Below are 21,661 nucleotides of genomic sequence, written 5' to 3'. Positions count from 1 at the left end.
TAGTTCATGGGTTAGGTTTGGGAGCAGGGTTAAGATTAGGTTTTGGATTGGGGTTTAGGGTTAAAGAAAATGAAATTGAGTTCAGCAGATATTTAGTGGAAGCCAATACAAACATCTACATTGCATTTTCTTTTTTTTAATTCATATGTGTACAAATTAAACCATCCATACTGGTGCTATTTTGTCTTTATGCTTTGACCAGTATCGCTGCTCAGTTGTTGCGCCACCTGCAGTTTGTTGAGACCAGGCATAAACACTAGTCTGGGTTACGTGTGATCATTTTGTGCGCACTGAAGTTACTCAGAAAGGAAAAAAAAAACACTGCATGTGCTGATTTCTTAATTTTGTCAACATGTTTGCTTTTTATATTCCTGAACATGTGTAAATATTGATACCTCTTATTCATTCAGTTATATATATGGATCCATAATTCCACACTGAGGAAGATAGTATCCGTACTTTCACTTAAGTAAAGTTTCTCTGTACTTTTCTCTCTTGTGCTGCTTGTGCGCTCAACGGCTGTTGTGAACATGATGGTACAGGATCTCTGAGAACTGGAGCAGAATATCGTGGAGCATCCCATTCCACATGAATTGTAGTCTTCTGAGCAACAGAGGGAGTCATAGACCACAACATTATCAGCAACGGCTTCATATGAATAGTGTTCGCTCAGTTTGAAAGCAGCACATAGATTAAACTGGCTTTCAATGACTGAGGAAGTTCTCGTTCTAATTTATGGGGTACTGATTGAGCTTATCAGCTTGTCTACCTACTAAATGAACCATTTAGATACACACACACACACACACACACACACACACACACACACACACACACCTAAGCCGCTTCTCCTTCTGGGACACTCCAGGAGTGTGATCACCAGCCATGGTTGTGGAGATCTACCTTCCTGAATCTAGTTTTAGCCACAAGCAGCTAATTAGACCCTTGCATTAGTGTTGCATCAGTACTGTAGTTTGTACTAGTGCAGAAGTGCATTAGTACTGTAGTGTAGCAGCAGTGTCTGCTAATAGCCTTATTTTCTGAACTTCTGTGATAAAGCAATGTGATGACATGCAACTTAAACTCAAGCAACATACTAACTGGAACAGAAGGCAAGATTAACCAAAATAACTGTCAGAGAAGTCAGACTGAAGAACCAAGAGCCTGTAGAATATACGGCTTTGCTTTAATGTCAGATGACAAGCTTTCACAAGAGTTATACAGCTCCTTTTGGACAGGGCATGAAAACAAGTCACATTTGTCTTTCGGTAGTGGCAGCTTCTTATAAAACGGTGCAAAAGGCAACAGTTCCAGAGGAAAGAAAACAAAATATTAAGCAGTTATTGCACACTATAATAACAGTAAAAGTAGATATCAACTGTGTGCATTCACAAGTCAAGTTTTTACCTTGCGTGATCCACCCAGTCACATTTGATTGTGTTCCTATTCATGTACAAAGAGTCTGTGAACAGTTAATGCAGATAGTGTATAGCTTGAGAAACAGTCTATTCGGCATGTGAACAACAGCTGCTTATAGTGTAAATTGAGGCAAATCACAGAACACAACTTGTCCACAGTACCTGTAACAGTAGTAGTGAGTATAAAGTCACCAAAGAGCATTACAGAGCAATGAGCAATACCAGTCAGGGACTTCAACATGGTTACAGTACACATTACCACCGCTGATATAGAGGCTCTAATGGAAAAGGGAAAAAAATCACTGGCTTTTCACATGTACACAAACTCAACTCTAAAAGCTCACGGTGAAGTGGCTGAGAAACTCGAAGACGCAAGTTCCTGGCAGTGAACGACAATTGGGATGTAAACAATATTCAGCTTCATTCACACATGAAAGCATAAAGTCGTGTATAGGATACTGTATAAGCGGAGTATAATAAGCTAGGATGTGGAAGTCTTTTTTTTTTATTTTTTATAAAAGAGACTTTTGTTCTATCAAAATGGTAACAGCAGAGTATATCAAAGAAAGTGGAAGGCTTTTTTGGGTATGCTGAAGATTATGATGAATATCAAAATCAGGCAAGTACGTTTCTCGTCAATAGGCAGCACGTTAGCTTTTTAGTTCTGATTGCCGTTCCGGATGTTGTAATCTCCTCTAAGGCAAAAAATTGAGGAAACACGAACAAGACCTCGTTTCGCTCTGCGGTTAATAGTGTGTAACTCTTCACTGAGAAAGAGGGAGTGAGAGAAAGACAGGGACAGAGGAGGGTAATGATGCAGTGGAGAATTTGCTTCATGAAAAAGACCACAGGGATTTGTTTCGGCAGGTTTTGTGTTATCTCAGGGCAGCTCTCACACCGCCAGCATGCCTGCAAAGATCAGCTCTCGCCCTCTTTTCAACCCAGTCGCCAGGACCAATCATCAGTACCTGAAATAGAAAACTACGTCAGTATTCCAACTGCAATGTTAATAACTTCTCTCCTGTTGGCACTTATAGGACTGGGTGGCATGTTATCCGCAAAGAAAAGAGTGATGCACTTAACCTACTATATATAACATCAATGTGTGGATGTTATTAGTGATGCACTGTTATGGGAACTGTGGGCTGATGCCAATATCTGCCGATGCCAATACATAAACATTTATAAACGCCAGAAATAGGGCCTACATCTACTTGGATTAGCATTACTAAGAAGTATAAAATTGTATGGATTACACACATAAGCTGAGGATATGGCAAAAATATCATATCACAATATTTTAAACCATTTTCTTAATACATAATACGTACATAATCATTTAAAAACTGCCATCAAAAACTCAATGATTTTTAATCAACGTTTTACATACGGTGCTGCACTAAATCCAGTTAAACAGGACTAACTCTGCAGTCTTTGTAAGAAAATATGCAGTTGGCCACCAACATCCATGATATGCTCACAAAAGCATATTTTATATCACAATAGCAAAACAGAGATATTTTAGCTCAGTAGCCCAACGTCACATAAATGTTCTGCTCTTCCACAATATGATAAAAACGTCATTAAATGTCAGGTTGAAATGTCAGTCATATTTAACCAAGTCAAGTCAAGTCAAGAGGCTTTTATTGTCATTCCATCTATGTACAAGTACACAGTGGAGTGAAATTACGTTCCTCCAGGAGCATCGCGGAGCAACAAGGAACAAAAAGTACAAAGCGGGAACGTGCAGATATAGTGTGCGAACAAAAAATTAAGCTAGAAGCAATAAATATGATCAATTAAACAGACGTTAGACACGGTAAACAGACAGGACAGTGCAGCACCGACACAGCACTCATTCTGGACATGAGGTCGTGAGAATAAGGAGCGGAGATATTTAACATGCTGTGATCTGTGAGTCACGCAGTCAGATGACAGACATAAACACAGCAGTTACTGAGGTAGAAAGACCAGAGTAAACAGTGTAAACACAGTGTAGCATGCATCATCATGCATTCCTAGAGGTAATGTATTTTATTATATTATTTGCAAATCATGTACAGCTTTGAATCATGTAAATTCAGTGCATCACTTTTTCAGAGCTTGTAGCCTCTAACTAGATTCTTTATATGCACACCCAAATGAAAGATAAATACAGCTTGCTGGAATCTATCACCCTGTTATTTTCCCTGGGTTTTCTAGAATGTTCCACAACAGTAATATGAGACCAGACAACTGCTGCAGCTTCTGATTTAATAAAAAAGAGCGTAAGCCACTCCCTGCCAAAAAAAAAAAAAAATTTATGATATTTGAAAAAGCAGAGCGCTACTGACAGGCCACTAAGTGTGATTCTTTGTTGTACATCATATTTGGCCGCTCCCGCATAGAAGCTAGGATTACTCATACACAACCATGTCATCTGGCATGAGAGCAGCCCATGGTCTGTACAGTCAACATTGCTGCTATTGTGCTGCACTTCACCGCCCATTTGACTGGCCTGTGAGAAATGCTGTGTTAGTACACGGTGGAAAGAGCTCACTATTAGAAGAACACACGGTTTGGAGCAGACAGTCGTGAGAGGATATGGATGGAATTTCAGGTCAATAGCTTGTCAGGACAGATCAGATCGATGAAGGAAAGAGACAGAGGTGGAGGATGTTTCAGTTAGCCAAACATGATGAGCTGGTGTTGGTGAGGGTTAGGTGACATGGTAAAGCCAGAGGTAAATTCAAAATACCGTATCGTGTGTGTGAGACAACCACTTTTATTCCGTTACTGCGGGACCCGGGTTCTCTTTATTTTCAGAAGGAATGGCTAGGTAGTCTGTCCTGTAGAAACATGGGTACAAAGACAAAGGCAAAATCTAAGATGGTGCAATTTTATTGCACCGTTGTACTTAGGGTCCTTCTGAAGGGCTACAATCAGTGCAAGTGTACAAAAACCGGCACAATCCTAAAATGGACATCAGGCGAGTCCATTTTTGCCCTTCCTTCATGCGAATCGAAGTGTTTCTCCAGCATTCAGGGATACAAAACAGCAATAGAAACAGCAATAAAAACATATGGTTGACAAACAAAAACACAAAACAATGGCTGAAACCTGTCAATTATGGAAAGAAAAGTGCTAGGGTACGAAGAAGGGTTTGCAATGGCCTTGTTTTGTGTCAGATGGCAGTAGGGGATGGATGAGTATCAGTGCAGAATCTGATTAGAACAGATAAACCTGGAGAGAGTCCAGTAGTGTTTCCTGCCTGCACTACATGACTGATATGATTAGGGCTCACTAATGCATCTAGAGCACTTCAGATGGATGCATTTCCACTGTGTAATGTGTGCATGTTGGTATGTGTTCGTAGTGTCATGGTCTATCATTTATTCATTATCTAACAGAGAAAGCATTAGAAATGCCTGAACTTTCAAATGAGACAGTGCCCTTTATTTTGGTCTCTGTTGCAGATTGTATTTCTATGTAAGAGTCAGAACATATATTTTATGTGGCTGTAACATGGGTGCAGTTGTGGTCTGACGTTGGTCTGCAGTCAGGTAATACTTGCAACAGGTATCTCAAACTACCATTTTCCCATGATGTCTAATGCTTTATTTGTTGACATATATTGGGTATAGAAATCAAATTTTATTGCTTGTTACAGTGGCAGTTTTTTTCTTTCCATTGCCTGAAATTCGGATCTGCACAGTGCTTCACTGTTGGATGGAAAAGTTTGAACACCCCTGGCTAAACTGCGTATTTTGTTGATTTCCTAAGTGAAAATAAGTTAACGCACCTTCTACAGGGAACAAACTTAAATATGACAATTTTCTGCACATTTTAGTGCCCTATTTCTACTTATTTGCTCAGTTTAACATACTGGAAAAAACACACAAATACATTCAAATGTGCAGGAGTGTGTTCTCTGTAGAGGATGTGTGAACTTATTTTCATTTAGAAAACCAACAAAATCTCGCCCATGATGCCTAATGTCACTATTGGCTCCTCCCACTACTCCATGTGCCCCTTTGTTTTGATCTTCCATGTGCTTCTTTGTTTTGGTATCCGTAGTCCGCCCCATTTCATGACTTCGCCCCTGATTGTTTTCACCTGTCCCTCGTCATCCCTGTGTATTTAAGCCCTGTGTTTGCTGGTCTTTGTTGCTTGAATCTCTGTCTGTGTTGTTTGTAGTGATTGATAGTGGTTGGTGTAGTGTAGTGCTTAACACCTCTGCCTTCTACGCTGTAGACTAGGGTTCAATCCCCCACCTGGGAAGGACCCTACACGATACCAATAAGAGTCCTTGGGCAAGATTCCTAACACCACCTTCACCTACCAGTGTAAAAATAAGTCGCTGTGGACAAGAGCGTCAGCCAAATGCTGTAAATGATTCTTGTTTGAGGTTCTGTGTTCTTTATTGTCATGTCGGTCCCGCAATCTCTACGTGTTGGCTATATGAACCTGGACCGTTCTGACCATGACCCTTTATTTGCCCTTAATAAATCTTGCTTATCTCCGCATGTGCGTCCGCCTCCTCACTCCTCGTTACACCTACATTTTTACATACCACTGTGAGCATTTTTCCAATATAGCACTATAATGATACATGTGGTGACAAGAAAAAGTAAGCGCTAATAAAAATCATTGTGGCTTGATCACAATGTCGTAAACTATCTGTAACATACAGCCCTATTTCAGCTGTCATTACAGTTAAAGTGTATAGGAATATTTGCAAACATCTGACCAAACTTTCCCAACTCTAGGCTTACACGAACGAAGCGCTGCTGTACACGGCCTAAGACGTCTTTTGCTCCTCAGTGTGTGACTCACAGTGGCTCTCTGTTTTAGTTCCTTTAATTACTTTAACTGAGACACAGCAAATGGCAGCATGATATCATTGATGTGGGAGATATATAAGACGTATACATTCCTTTCGATGACCATCGCATAAATGCAAGAAATGAGAATATGTCTCCACCGTCCCCTCCAGAATTTGCCACAAAGACCTGAAACATACTTAATCCATGTGCCTGCAAGATCACTGTAGACCATTAATTAAAGAGGTAACTTATGTTTCTTATACTTGCCGCATTAATTTTGACTTACAGGCTTGAATCAACATCTCTGTGCATAAGTGTACCACTCTCTCAATTTCCGTTTGTATGCCAAGATGCTCTATCTCTATGATTAAGATGAAATATGACATGAAAATTCGACCACATCAATAATTCTACATTGCCATGTTAGCTTTCCATCACAACCTACCTGACACATACTCATTAAGTTAGCCTTTAAGCTCAGTAACACTCTTAAATAAGGAAGGAAATCCTCTTTCATGTGAAAGCTAGATACTCACGCGGTGTCCTGTGCTTGCTCGTCTGATTTGGAGATCTTTCTGTAGCAGTAGATCATTTCAACCAGAAGCCAGAAGGTGAGGAACACCAGCAACACGTACATCATGATCTCTGAGTACACTGCTGTGGAGTCCCTAATCTCTGATACACACAACATATATTTAGAACAAGTTAGTGTTTAGATGTGAGAAATGATCAGAGTGATGAAGAATGATCATTTTCAGCTATACTGTGAAGACTCAAAGTACATATCTTAAAAATAAAGAGAAGAAGACAATAAATAAGTCACATACAGTGTAGTAGGTCTAGAATTAATTCTTTCAAGAACTGGGTTAGGATTTTCAAGTTTAGGGCTATAAATCATGCAACAATACTATAGTAAGAAAAAAAAAATACTGCATCCCATGATACATGACGATTGTGATCAGATTACTCTGTTAATGGTCACCTAGGAAAATAGGTCAAGAAATGTAAATGGTTTAAAAACTGCCTTCAGTCACTTGATTGTGTTTAAATTCATTGGCGTTACTTTTACTTTTCATGAAACATTAGTTAGTTTGTAAAGACTACTCAAATGACCAAAGGTAGCAGGTTCACTTAATACTAAAATGTCTGGCAGATTTCTTTGGTAAAATAAGAGCAACTGTTCCATTTTAAGTTTTAATTTAAGGAAACGGTACCATGTGAATTCACAAAGATGAATTATTTGCCAATTTCACTGACATTTTAATGCCAAACAAATCTGAGCAGAATGTTTGAGTCTCTCCATGCATGGTGCAATTCTCATTTTGAAACGTGTTCATTCACAAATCATCTGCACAACAGGTAAAATTAGGGGCAGGCAATATGGCAAAAACTATAACATCAATATATCAATCAATCAATCAACCTTTATTTTGACCCGGAAGTACATTGAGGGCAACCCTCATTTTCAACGTAGCCGAGCATTTCCAAAAACAGGGATTGACATGACTAGGAAAATAATATCTATATTTAATCATTTTAAATGAAAAGAAAATTTAAAACTAACTGAAAAAAAAAGATAAAAATAGATAAAAAAAATAGTAAAAATAAAACTTGAGGTTTAACTGATAAGAGATTAATAAAATAAAAAAATAAATAAGTAAAAACTAATTAAAATAAGTTAAAAAGTAATAAAGAACTAAGAGAAGAACTAAAACAAGAAATGCATCACAATATTTTGTTTGTTTTTTTTTAGATGTGATTAGTTGAAACAGACAAATAAGAGTTGTCAAATAAGAGTGTGAGAGTTAAAAACACTATTAAAATTATGAATACAGTGGTTTTTATTCAACATTTCTGCACACAATCCAGTTTAATGGGACTAATTCTGTTTTTTTTGTAATAAAACCTGATCAGTGATATTTAGATAAGATCCACAATATGTTGAGAAAGGTGTATTGTGACATAATGTGGCATAATTTATTGCAATAGCAATCATATTGTCATATTGCCCACCCCTACTAAAATCTTAATACAACAATGGCCCAACAAATTGCTGCCTTCGGAGTGTTTAAAGGCCAGATTAAAAAGGTAAACAATGCTTACACTGCTTTGCAAATTATACCTTTTCTGTACCTACATTTAAACACACTGTGGTGATTCTCATGCACACATATATTCACTGGACAATCCATGCTCAAATATGCTTACAAAAGAGCTATTTTCGGAATAATGAAAGGCATGGAGACCGCTGAGATGTTACAAACAAAGACTAGGTGAGCAGTGAGTGGAAAAATGGCACAGAGCTTTTCAACGTGATCATCTTCAGTGGAACAGCGGTCACACGATGTGACAGATTTTCATTTGTGATTACATCCCTCAAACTTGAAAAGTTCGGCCTGAAGAGGAAAAGGTTGAGAACTGTTGTTTTAATGGTGCATGGCAAGCAGTGCAGCACATGTGAGCAAGTCTTTAGATCGTCTGATTCAGAGAAAATGATTTGCTGGTACGTCGACACTCAGAAGACATATTTAATACTGAAACCATTAAGAAACGTAATATTTCTGTGGTGATGTTGGGTTGTTTGCGATGTTTGTGCACTGCACTTAACAGCATTACACGCAAATGGCATGAAATGTGAAAGCTGAGCTGTACTGTACATGTGTGGTTATTAACTCGTTTATAATTCCAGGCAACTTCTAAATCCACCACTTAAATACAGCACTGTCTATTTCTATCTGTGCGTCAAATAACCTGTGGCAGAGACACAGATAGAGATAATGGATTGTGGTTGCATGAGTAAGTAGAAACAAATATACGTTGTATAAAGTATATTCGGTTGAAGTGGGAGAAACTGTGCATTCAGCAATCTCAAGGCAGGCATCCACAGAATAGTATACAAGCCAGAATCTGTACATTACCCAATAAAATAGAAACAGTAGTAACAGGTTGGCTAGATAAAACTCATCCCCTGAAAACAACTGCCTTCCAATAAGCAGTAGGCAGTAAATAATAATAAAAAAAACAGAACAAAGAGTACTATTACTTGAACAACACAAATAACATAAAGGCACTGTTGGGCAGAGTGAAATCATATTTAAGAAAATTGTATGATGATACTCTAAATTTACATATAATGTATTTGAGTAGACTGATTAAAGATGAGCCAAAGCACAACCATACACATCAGACTTTCAACATTACGGTGCAGAAGGTAAAAGTAAGGTTAAAATGTGGAAAATAATGGTTCAGTGGTGTTTAAACTTACCGGTCTCTCTTACCACCAGGTTGATTGTGATGTTGATACTAAAGGTAGGGGTATAGAGGTTGAAGTAAAATGTGCGATGTACCACACACTCGTATGAGCCAGTGTCGTTCATTGTGACGTTGGTGATGCTGATGGAGACATCCTGCATGTCTTTGCTGCCGTTCCACATCAGACGCCCTTTCCACGGCCCCTCCAGATCCTGCGGCCTGCTATCATACAGGAAGATCTAATGCACGTGGAGAAAGGAATAAATATGTATAAAGAGGGAGCAAACTCAGTACCAGATTTCTAAAAATGAACTAATACATTACAAACTTGTTTATAATAACTTTACATGACAGAATATTTGACTAAAATGTTATCAATTTTACAATAACAGTAGAACATTTACTAAGAAAGGGTTGTGCTGGGTTATGGGTAAAGTTCCATCTGGGCATGATGTGCTTACATGCTGGCGGAAATCCCTACTGTCTTTAGGCTTGTAATACCAGTTGACTCTGGTCACAGCCTCAATCTCCTCTCTCTTCATGCATGAGATGCATGTGAGCTTCATGGGGTTCCCCACCACTGCCTCTGATTGGATTTCATTGTGTGCCTGTGCATTCGGATCCACACACACTGTTCTACATTCTTGCACTGGAGACAGAGACCAGAGAGAATTACCACACGTAACAAATCAGATCCACAGTACAGAGACCAGGCCCAAACAACTGCCCACAACGACTCCTAAGTAGCTCATGAGAAATGCTCAGCCAAGCAGTTGAATATTAAAAAATCAAAACAACTGCTGGCCATGTTAACCCCTAAAGATCTGAGTCCGGATGCACCCTTCAGTCTCATAACAGCATAACTTGTGTGTTCATTTCGAGACCCCAAAAGGCGGAGCTAGCACACATTCTATTCTTCCTTCTGCTTAACATTTAGCCTCAATATGCTCATCTGCTAAGGAGGTCAATTATTTCCGAGGCTTACTTCTGTCAAGGGAGAACAGAAGTGCAATATCATTATCCATGATGAGCCTGAAACCTAGAATGAGCAAAGTCTATTTGAGCTTATCAGCCTGTCCTCACAGTGCCTGACCTAAGGTCAGACCACAGTGGCCACTGTAGATGTAAACGCAATAAGGACAGTATAGCTTGAACTAGTGAAGAGGGTCAGAGCGCAACTCAGTGATGTGGAAATTAAAATACGCTCCGGAGTGCCGGCCATAGCCATCACTCTGAACGCAGGCTCTTGTGCCATTGTTTGAAATGGAGGCCATCTTACATAACCTACAGCCCCGAGCTGATGCTGTCAACATTGATCACATCTTCTCGTTTTTGAAGGCTCAGATAGGCAAATGGAAACATCGGCCGTAACACGGCCCACAAGAATCCACTAGCTGAAATAAGATGATAAACATCGCTATATTTGTTTGAAGACAGTAGCAGTGGAAAGAATAACCCACTGTAATATCAACAGTTAGGGCACTAGGCTTAGTAGTAGGACAACTTTCTCTACATACAGTTAACAATATATTTCTACTTACTTTAATTATGGTGAAATGCATTCAAACTATGAAGATATTTTACTGTCTTGGGCTTTGAATCTTTAAGAAAAGGCTGTCAAAAGGATTTTAGCCTAATCATTTATGGCATTTGGCTGACGCTCTTATCCAAAGCGACGTACAATTTGATCATTTTACACAGGTAGGCCAAGGCGGTGTTAGGAGTCTTGCCCAAGGACTCCTATTGGTATAGTGTAGGGTGCTTAGCCAGGTGGGGGATTGAACCCTAGTCTACAGCATAGAAGGCAGAGGTGTTAAACACTACACTATACCAATCATACCAATCATGTCCTCTTCAACAAACGTGGTTCTTCGAGGGTTCTTTAGTAAAGGGAATGGTTGTGTTTAGAACCATGAGCTCTATATAGAACCATTTCAGGTTTGAATGGTTCTTCGCATGGTGAAGTGGTTCTTTAGATTGATGCATCTGTTGCATATGGTTGTATATAGAGTCTTTTGTCATGACGTCAAGCTTCTAACAATAAAAGAATGGTTTTTAGTGCAATGCAGGTTTTTCAAGAAGGTTCTCTACTGATATTGATATATTGATATTGATATCACTCTCCATCAATCTAAAGAACCACTTCACCATGCAAAGTACCGTCGCAGCATGATATGGTTCTGCAGATTCTAAAGTTCAAAGCAACACTATTCTGATTACTAAAGAACCCTTGAAGAACCCTCTGTTTTATGTGTGTAGTGTGTAAGTCCTTTCAACAGCGACATACCACAGCTGATACAGCGACGATGACAGATGATGTAAAAGCAACTTTTACAACATGAGCTACGATGCGTTTTACTACGTTTAAGACCATGTTTGGAAGCATATTGACATATGAAAAGATGCAGAGGGTGAAGTATGTTCAATATCGCTTTCAGTCCACAGCAGAACCAAAGACTTACCAGCAAGTATCAGAAGTGAAAGAATACGCAGCAGAGACCTCATTGGAGTTATCATGCTTGTAAAGGGAAGGCGGCGTCCTGGCCTGGGTGTCTCCCTGCCACCACCGAAAGAAAGATGTCAAAATGTTGTAGAAACGAGATCAGACAGAAACTAGCAGATCATTTGACCTGAGGGTTAACGTTGAGGGTCTCAGGGAAAGACCAAAATCAGCCATAAGGCGATTTCTACAGGACCATGGACAGCAACAGCCATCGTCTGAACAAAATCCACGTTTAAACATATACATTTTTTAAAATAGAGCATTTTCGTGAAGTTCCAGTTTACTGAGGATCTGGACAGTGGCGTTAACGCGGATTACACCGAGACGAGCTGAAGGACCGTCACTCTGACCGCGGCCGTTACTAAACCAGCCGCTAACAAAACCGTTTTCGTTTTTCGAGAGGAAAGTTTGAAGCAGTGAAGTAACATTAGTGAAATCGTACCTCGGTGGACGGACTAGTCTGCATCCAGACCTTCTCCTACCAACCCACTCTTTTCCTTCATGGTAGCGCCGCTCGTTTAGACGAAGGAACTGAAACACGAAGACCTGTGGATTCCAGAGATTTCCTCACAGAAAAAAAATCCTCAGAAAAACGGACAAAACGCCTCCAAACTCAACGGACTCGAATACAATCACGAACGGTGAGAAAAAAACAGTCAGTAGGAGTTTCCTTTCCACCCGTTTGTAAAGCAAAAGCGATTCTTCTCCTCACCGCCGCCCTTTCTCTCTCTCTCTCTCTCTCTCTCTCTCTCTCTCTCTCTCTCTCTCTCTCTCTCTCTCTCTCTCTCTCTCTCCCTCTGTCTCTCAATCTCTCTCTCTCTTTCAGCCCCTCTCCCCCCTCTCTCTCCCTTTGTCTCTCTCTCTCTCTCTCTTTCAGCCCCCCCCCTCTCCCTCTGTCTCTCTCTCTCTCTCTTTCAGCCCCCCTCTCTCTCCCTCTGTCTCTCTCTCTCTTTCAGCCCCCCCTCTCTCCCTCTGTCTCTCAATCTCTCTCTCTCTCTCTCTCTCTCTCTCTCTCTCTCTCTCTCTCTCAGCACCTCTGCCACCCCTCTCTCTCTCTCCCCCTGTCTCTTTCTCTTTCAGCCCCCCCCCTCTCTCTCTCTCTCTCTCTCTCTCTCTCTCTCTCTCTCTCTCTCTCTTTGTGTGTTTTTTTCTCTAAGTAGCCACTCTCGGTGCTCACCGTTTCCCCCAAACTGCGCATGCGCTGGAGGATCTAAACTGAATCAGGCTAATTGTGCTCTTACACCCTAACAGATGTGTTAAAAACAACACATTCCGTCTCTAACCAGACACACCAGTGGGTTCAGTTGGAGGCAACACATTTTGAGTTAAAAGTAACACAAAATATGTTGAAATATTCCTGTGTCCAGTTACAAACTACACATTCTGTCTTACACTTAACACAGAATGTGTTCAATGCGAAAACAACATGACACGAAAAGGTGTTAAAACAGGGAACGCAAGTAACTGTGTGGTTATTTAACCGGCATCACTGTTTAGAGTGTTTCTACAACCCTTTCTTTTCCAGATTTAACTTACTCTAAACACTCACTTTAACACATCTTGCTTCACATTACTTTTAAGTCAAATGGCAGTCCAGACATCTGAGGCTCAGGTTCAGTCCATTGCCATCCTTCTCGCTTTTCATATTTCACAGGATGACAAGATCCAATTTAACACTATTTGTCATATTGGAACTGAACAATGAGATATATAGAATTTATCCCTTAGGCCATGTACATATCTGTTTTTTAATATTTGGGCCACGTATGTTTGGTCTATTATTTGGGTCATTCGGTCACTTTCCTCTGTAGGAGGAGGATTCTCTTTGGCTGTTTTGCATTTTGCCCACAAAAAAACATACATGCACACATCCAATGTTTGGTATATGGTCCAACAATGCTGCATGTGTTATTGCTCTTTAGGTGCATCAGGCCTGATCCGGACGCTCACATGTCATAGGGATTACGCAACACAGTAAAGCTGCTGGAAGGAGGAAGCTTAGTCAGAGCCCCACACATTTACCACACATCACTGAAGCACACATTAGCATCTATCCCTCCGACATCAGCTTGTATCTCCAGCAGCATCGTCCATGCTCTGATGTCTAATGCCCAGTCACTCCAGACAGAACCGAGCATGAAGAACCTAGAGTGCTTTAGCTGCAGTCTCTGTGGGTAAGCTTCTGTGAGCTCTAAAAGCAGGGGTCCATTGTACCAACGTTCAAACCCACACACTAGTCGCACTTCACCTAGGAGAGCAGCTTCACTGCAATTACGGCAATTATTTCATGAGTCACGCTGAACATAAACGATGTGTGCCTTCAGTTAGAACCAGAACAGAGTGACTTATCAGGACTCAAATGGGAAAAATAGAATATTAACTTCAGAGAATGTTTTACACAGGCCTCACATTGGTTGATTTACCTAATCTAACTTCAATTAAATTCAGTTTAATGTATACCTTTCAACTGCATGCAGTCTAAATGCGTGGATGCTACAGGACACGCATTTAGTGATGAATAAGGCTTAGGATGAATAAAATCCCTCTTTCTCTGCATCCCAGTAATCCATACTTGACCTTTTCACATGCATTAACACCCATAGTGATATGGCTTTATAACAGTATTCCATAGGTTTCAGTTTACTAAGCAGTGCAGGCGGATTAGACAGATTTACCTCTACTAACGGTCATATCTGATTAGGCCCTCAAGATTGGAGAGAATCTTTTAGTGCTAACATCTAGCCTTAATCAGACCTACGTACCAATGTATGGGGAACCAAGAGAAGCTTAGCGCAAAGGTTCGAGTCAAGGATTTAAGGATTTCATCATTGGGATTATGTTTTCAATTCAGAGGGCTTCTGTATAATGCTTACCTCACATAAACAAATAGCATTGATCTATTATTCATTTTCCTGGCAACGCAGCAAACCCAATTTTTGCTGTTGTTGGTTTTAGTGATGCTGCCTCTTTTGAAACTACAATTTGTGGGAGAGATTATGTGTGGTCTGATGTAGTGTGGCGTGGCATTAATGTGCTGTAATAACAATAGCAGTGGTGTGTGCTGCTGAGGGAGCCAGGCGCTGGCAGCCGGCTGAGACTCAGCTCAGACTAAAAATGGCAGGCACGGTGGTTGCCATATCCACAAGATAGGGAAACCATGGCAACAGCGATGCAGGGCAACAGCATGCACTGAGCAGCCTAGTGTAATGCCCTAGCCTGGGAGGGGAGTGTGGAACCCTGCTAGTCTGTTTATTAGCCTAAAACACCAGCGAATAGCAATATACCACGCAAGACAAACAAAATATTTACTATTATTATTACTGACACTACTATAGTCAAGACAAGCAAACAGCTATCAGTGTATATTATACATAATATGCAGCAGATATTCATTGTTAGTAGCTTAGTGGACCACAAATCTCAATCTATTATTCAATGCACAGGAATCCTTTAGTATTACTAATATTATTACTATTAATATTGCCATTACTATTACAATTACAGTGTATAATGTAAACAATATGCAGTGGACACAAAAGCAGTAAGAAATCCTGGTCCAACCATGTTTTTCTGTATTTCTATCGTAAAGAATGTAATGTATTTACAGTACTGTGAGAAGACAATCATTTTCCAATCAAATAAAAGAAGCATCTGGTGTTCTGAACTGGCCGCACTTAACCACCAAGGCCCAGACCTTAACCACACTGAATGTGTTTGGGACAGGCTTGTTAAAGCTAAATAAAACTTAAAACTTTTACTAAAATGAAAATGAGCAGGAAAAATGTGCTCATTGTAATAAAACCGAAAACAGTTTTCAAAAGCTCTAAATCAAAACTACAGCATCCACAGCAGAACGGACTAAAATGAAATGGAATTATTGCAGAAAAAAATAACTTTTAGTTTTAGATAAAGACTAATCAACTACCCTTAAGACTCACTGAAATCAAGCTGCAATCAAAAACAGTGGCGCGGTGGGTAGCGCTGTCACCTTATAGCAAGGAGGGCCTGGGTTTGAGTCCCTGGCTGGATGACTGGGGTCCTCTCTGTGTGGAGTTTGCATGTTCTCCCCGTTTCTTCGTGGGTTTCCTCTGGGTTCTCCGGTTTCCTCCCACAATCCAAAGACATGCAGTCAGGCTGTTTGGACATGCTGAATTGCCCCTGGGTGTAAGTGAATGTGTCTTTCTGTCTGCCCTGTGATGGACTGGCAACATGTTCAGGGTGTATCCTGCCTTTTGCCCAATGGCTGCTGGGATAGGCTCCAGCATCCCCCCCCCCCCCCCTCACAACTATACTAACCTTGGTTTGGGATTATTTAGATTGTGAGAAACAGAAAATACAACCAGCTGCTAAGACTGAACTTTGGAGGTGTGGAAAAACATCCATGCAGGTTTCTTTGAAAGGAAGTGAAAGGAAGTCCACTAAAAAGAATGGAAGCTGTAATAAAAGCAAAAAATGGACACACTAAATACTCAAAAATCTGCTATTATATTTAGTTGTTGTGGCTTCTGTATGATTTTCTGTATGTTTTTTTCCTGATGTTGACAAATGAATAATTTGTGTTTAATGAAAAGGTGGTCTCTGACTTTTTTCTTCATCTTTTAAGATTAAGTGACCCTTATTAGTCCCACAATGGGGAAATTTTACCTCTGCATTTAACCCATCCGTGAAGTGAAACACCACATACACTCTAGGGGGCAGTGAGCACACTTGCCCAGAGCGGTGGGCAGCCCAATCCGCAGCGCCCAGGGAGCAGTTGGGGGTTAGGTGCCTTGCTCAGAACACCTCAGTCATGTGTTGTCATCTCTGGGGATCGAACCGGTGACCTTCCGGTCATGAGGCTGGTTCCTTAACCTCCAGCCAATGACTGCCCATGACTGCCACCCCAAGAGGGGCCAATTTTAGTATATGTGCTGCCGTAGCGAGTTTTAGTTTTAGTTTGGACTGATGTTAGATTTGGCGCAAGTTAATAAATAATAGTGGTTATGATTTCCATATTTACTGATACTGTTGGACCAATATGATCTTGCTGTGTTCTCACCATATGTTGAGTCATGCATGTGGGGACGAGTTCCCCTACACAGGACACAGGAGAGCGCAACTACACTGTGCCTTATCAGACATCTGGGTAGTGCTAGCAAATATTTCTTCCAAATAACCCAGGGCTGCTTGTGTACAGTTAATGTATAATGCATGTTAAATAACTGCTTGAAATGCATGCCTTAAAGGGCCCATACGATAAAAAAAACAAGCATTGTTAACTATTCAAACTGTACTATTCATTCCCCAGTCCAAACCGTTCATGCATGGAAAGTTTTAAAAACAGCTCTACTTATTGGTTTTGTGATACCATCACAGTGCATGGATGATTTTTAAGTATCTTCTTTATTTTTGTGCTCATAAGGTTATTTCAATCCTACAGTTTAATGTTACATTATCAGTATATTTTATATATAAATACAATATAATGTACATTTTCATGTATTAATGATAACTCTTGTGTAGTATGCTGAATGCTGTGAAGTAAGTCAGCCAATAGTATCCAGAATACACTAGTCTCCCCAGTGGATCACAGTCAGGTGACAGCAACCAACGTGACACACCTACGCCTCCTTGAGCAACATGCACTTTGCTCTTTCACTTATTAAACAGAGTTGCTGCCTTGTTTCATCAAGCAGACTACAGATGTTTATTACAGTGCTGTATGGAGGTAAGTGCTGCTTTTAATTTCTTTTATGTGTGAAGTACATCATTTAATTCAAGAGGAAAATGTACTTTATATGTCCGAAAGCTTGCAGACATCTACTCATAACAGTGTTTCTTCTGAAACATAGGTTTTAATAGGGAGTTTGTGTTCTATTTGCTACAGTAAAAGCTTTTACTCTTTTGGGATTTTTTTTTCTTTCACTAGATGTGACAACATTGCTATGAGGATTTGATTGCATTCAGCTACAAGAGAATTAGTACGGTCAGGTACTGATGTTGGATGATGAGTTCTGGATCACAAAGGCCGCTCCAGCTCATCCTAAAGATATTAGACAGAGCTCTATCACTGCAGAGAACTCAAGCCCAATGCTCTGAGGCTTTATACCCCTCTAGCCTATGCTTGGCATTGAACTCATTGACATTAGGCTTATGTGCGGCTGCTCAAGTGTGATGCTTTTATGGAGATTATAGAAGCTGTTTGTGTGCAGTTTGTGGGTGCACCTTAGATGAATTCACCTTTTAGACATTGAGGGCTGATATACTAAGGCTCATACATCTGGCCCCTAGTGTATAATGTGACTTTAATGAACTTTAATATGGATGTACAGTGTTTGCCTGTAATCTACAGATAAACAAAGAAGCCTCTTCAACATTCAGTGCAAAACGGTGGCCCTTTTAACCTGCATGAAAGTGAAGTGCAGCTGTGAACATGAAGGTATGGCTCGTGTGCATGTTCAAGGTGTTTAGGTTAATGTATTTTCATCATAGACCTCATCATAAACCAGCTAATGGTCCTTATTGTTTTGTGTAGGCGTATGATTATGATAATGATTATAACTTTTGACAATTTCTGTGTCCATTCCAGCTGAGATAGACCTGGCAAATTTAAACGGCCAGGTGATGAATCTGCAATGCCACAGTGGTGGACCAGCCTCAGACGTCCTAAGTCAAAGAGAAGTATACATTCTCATCAACGTCAGACGTAAGAAACTGACAAAGCCCTTATAAACAGACCAGATTGCCACAAACTTCATTCCAGCCTTTGTTAATGAGTATAGATGGTTCGTGCATTGCTTTGCTTTCTCTGCAGGGAGCAGCGATCCGTCAGATCCAGTACATACTTCACTGCTTCACAACTGTGATTTGAATGACCCGCTGGTCCTGGGTAGGTTTCACTGTAGACTCAAATGAGCAATATTGTTTTATTACATTTCTGCTAGAGGTGTAAGAAGATGAATTGCTGTGAACCGATCTGAAGGGTGAGGTTCAACTGAATTGATTTTGGAATGTCAGAATCGAGTATGATGTTACAATTAGGCCTGTACCCAGTGACGATTAACCAAGTTACCATGGTAATAGTCTCCAGTGATAGTAAAAACTTGTTTAAAAAAAAAAGGCAATAATTTATTGACTTGCTTCATGCAAACCTTAGCAAGACACTAGTGTTCCCCTCTGCAAGCACAACTGAACTTTAAAACATGTTGGGTGATGTGATATCTGTACCTAACATAGATACGTTCTAGAAATGCAGCTGCGCTGGTAAAACCTGCTTGGTGTGGCCTGTAAATGCCTGTACAAAAAACATCGGTATGGTACGGTGTGCATATTGAGACATCCTCACAGCACAACTTCACTTCTCCAGAAAAACAAATACATAAAAACATGTCTCGGCTCTCGTACATCAGGTGAAATGGGTCATTTCGAGGGGCCTCAGGGGAAATGGATTCAGAGAAGAAGGAATAAGGCAAAATGGGACACAAACTATCAAGTCTGTTTAGTATTCACAATTCCGTTCTTTCTTACTGGAGTAAATGCAGTTGAGTCAGGACCACTTTGTCAAAGAAAATATTTGTTTATATTAGAAGTTGGTTATATTTGGCGGTATGGCTCTGTTCTGTTCTTTGCATACGTTGAAAGCCTAATGCAGGGAGACAAAGATGACCTTACGACAACAACTTTTATTGAACTGTGCTATTATTTTATTCTTGTACTTCACAAACATTAAGCATTAAGCTTCAACTCACACACTATCACTGCATTTGCTCTTGCACCCACTTCAAGGTTGGAGGCTGTTAAAAAATCACCAGACGAAAAAGTAAAGCAGGAAGGAGGAAACCCATCACCCTCCAGCCTAGTTTAATCATTTACCATGGTTCTTTTCCATTTTGTTACCTACACAAGCCAGTTATGATATCATTCAGTTACGCAGAAGCTCATTTCTTATCTAAACTAAATAACTTTCTTAACTAAATAACTAAATAAAGGCTTTTTTCTAATAAAAGATTTATGTAGGATTTTTATTGTCTGTATTTCAATACTATGTCAATAGTTCCTCCAGTGTATTTAAATGGATCCTAAAGCTAATCATAATCAAATTGACTTCAGAGATGTGTGCTCCTAATTGTTGTCTCTCCTGAAACTATTTCACATTTGTAGCTAAATTACAGAATGAAGAAACCGAGAGGAAGCAATGTGCATCTGGTGAATTGAGCAGGTCAAGCAGGACGTTGACCTCATCAGTGTCCAATCAGAGTAAGTACAGTAAATCTCTCACTGTAATGTGTGTAGTACCACTAGTCTAAACTCTGCAACTAATGCTTTCATCTACCACCCTCAGTCACAGCCAACAGCTGGAGTTTTCCTGTGTTTCAGGCAAGCCAAGAATCTTCAGACGAATCCGCTTCTCAAGTGCATCGACTCATCAGACCAGCTCTGACTAATAACACATTCTAACAGCAGTTTCTCTTAGTCCTGATCATAAACCCAAACTCTAGAATGTGAATTCAAAGTTGTGTTTAACTTTTCAAACTTTTCCATATGACTGTATTCATTTGCCTTTGCAGAGTAGAAACCCTGGGTTAATCTTTTGGCACAGGGCTGTGGATAAATTTGATAGGACAAGGATTGGGTCAAATGGAGCACAACCAGTGAAAGGTAGTATCTAGAACAAGGGAACAGATTTCAAGGGATTTGGAGGGATTTCAAGATTACTACATGATTACAACATGTCCATACTGATGGGGCAACTCAGCAATGAAGTCCGGTGACCCTCTTTGTGTGTCTCACTTCTCTGAGTTAGTCATGCTGTAAATAGATATGCATTTCTTCTTCTTTCTAGAAGAAGAATTTTTGTACAAAATATGGTAAATTATAAGTGGAATTACGGAAAACAATCATGAGCACAAATCAGAAGGATAAGCGGCTTAGAAGATGCGTGTGAGGAGATGTGTTTAGTAGTTTCACTGTACTTGTATTTACAAAAGCACCTCTATGTTAGAATGATAGTTTGCACAGCATTCAGAAAACCAGAATAGACAAAAGTGTGTAAATCCAGCACTAAGTCAGTGGAACAGATGGGCCTGCCTGAAAATAAACCACTGCATCACACATCACAGGCTGAAATCCGTCTGGGATATAGCACACATTCACTGTGTGTGTTGAGCTTATCTTTACATGTATGTGTTGAACGTGTTTATGAGCTTTGCCTCTGAAGATATTATGTGCAGTGTGTGCTTGTATCCTTTGTGCTATTACAAATAATGGGTATTAAAAAGAGACACAGCAGCAGACTTCTCATTCCAGCAGACCCTACCAGAATACCACTGTATACATCAATGCAATTTATTCATAAGGCATTTACTTTAGATGACATGAATAATAAATGGCAACACTTACTGGAGGAAGGGCCTCTTCTAATGGAGGTATTAGTCTTCCATTCCTTCTATCCCCATAAAATTCCCCCTTGGCACAAAATTAGACCCAGTAAACCATTGACCGCTGTGTTTACCCCCCGTTGAGAACTGGACATGCGTATTTAAGCTCACTCAAGTGCTGTCCTCTCAGGTATTGCAGCTGTCTGTGTTGTAATGGAGAGAGCCAGGACAGAAATAGGTATGATAACAGGCAGCCCACGCACCCGCCACCCTGCACCCCCCAGGAAAAACAGCATGACAACCTGTTGACAAAAATGTAAACGGCTC

The 21,661-nt window shown here is 40.1% G+C and overlaps 1 protein-coding gene across 3 annotated transcripts; it reads right to left on the bottom strand.

The window, feature by feature from the left end:
- Nucleotides 1-1,149: 1,149 nt before the first annotated feature.
- Nucleotides 1,150-21,492, bottom strand: scn3b (sodium channel, voltage-gated, type III, beta). Of its 3 annotated transcripts, none has more exons than XM_017713056.2 (7): nucleotides 21,357-21,492; nucleotides 11,938-12,032; nucleotides 9,937-10,124; nucleotides 9,489-9,714; nucleotides 6,760-6,898; nucleotides 4,156-4,246; nucleotides 1,150-2,386 (listed from the first exon to the last, which is right to left on the bottom strand). In XM_017713056.2, exons 2-6 carry the CDS (start codon nucleotides 11,990-11,992, stop codon nucleotides 4,183-4,185), a joined length of 672 nt encoding a protein of 223 aa, XP_017568545.2. In that variant the 5' UTR covers nucleotides 11,993-12,032; nucleotides 21,357-21,492; the 3' UTR covers nucleotides 1,150-2,386; nucleotides 4,156-4,182. The 3 variants fall into 3 exon arrangements, with proteins under 3 accessions (XP_017568545.2, XP_037402497.1, XP_037402498.1); XM_037546600.1 differs by lacking the exon at nucleotides 21,357-21,492 and adding an exon at nucleotides 12,421-12,723; XM_037546601.1 differs by lacking the exons at nucleotides 4,156-4,246; nucleotides 21,357-21,492 and adding an exon at nucleotides 12,421-12,724.
- Between the last annotated feature and the right edge of the window lie 169 nt (nucleotides 21,493-21,661).

The sequence above is a fragment of the Pygocentrus nattereri genome, chromosome 17, assembly GCF_015220715.1.
Source record: "Pygocentrus nattereri isolate fPygNat1 chromosome 17, fPygNat1.pri, whole genome shotgun sequence".
NCBI lineage: Eukaryota > Metazoa > Chordata > Actinopteri > Characiformes > Serrasalmidae > Pygocentrus > Pygocentrus nattereri.
Note: the sequence above shows the minus strand (reverse complement) of the source record. Positions and strands in the feature narration are given on the sequence as shown.

Coding starts and splice junctions, on each gene's coding strand:
- scn3b (XM_017713056.2), bottom strand. CDS start 11,992: ATGATAACTCCAATGAGGTCTCTGCTGCGTATTCTTTCACTTCTGATA. Junction 10,125..11,937: donor TTCACTTCTGATACTTGCTG/GTAAGTCTTTGG, acceptor CTCTGTCTCCAG/TGCAAGAATGTAGAACAGTG. Junction 6,899..9,488: donor CCTGGTGGTAAGAGAGACCG/GTAAGTTTAAAC, acceptor TGTGTGTATCAG/AGATTAGGGACTCCACAGCA.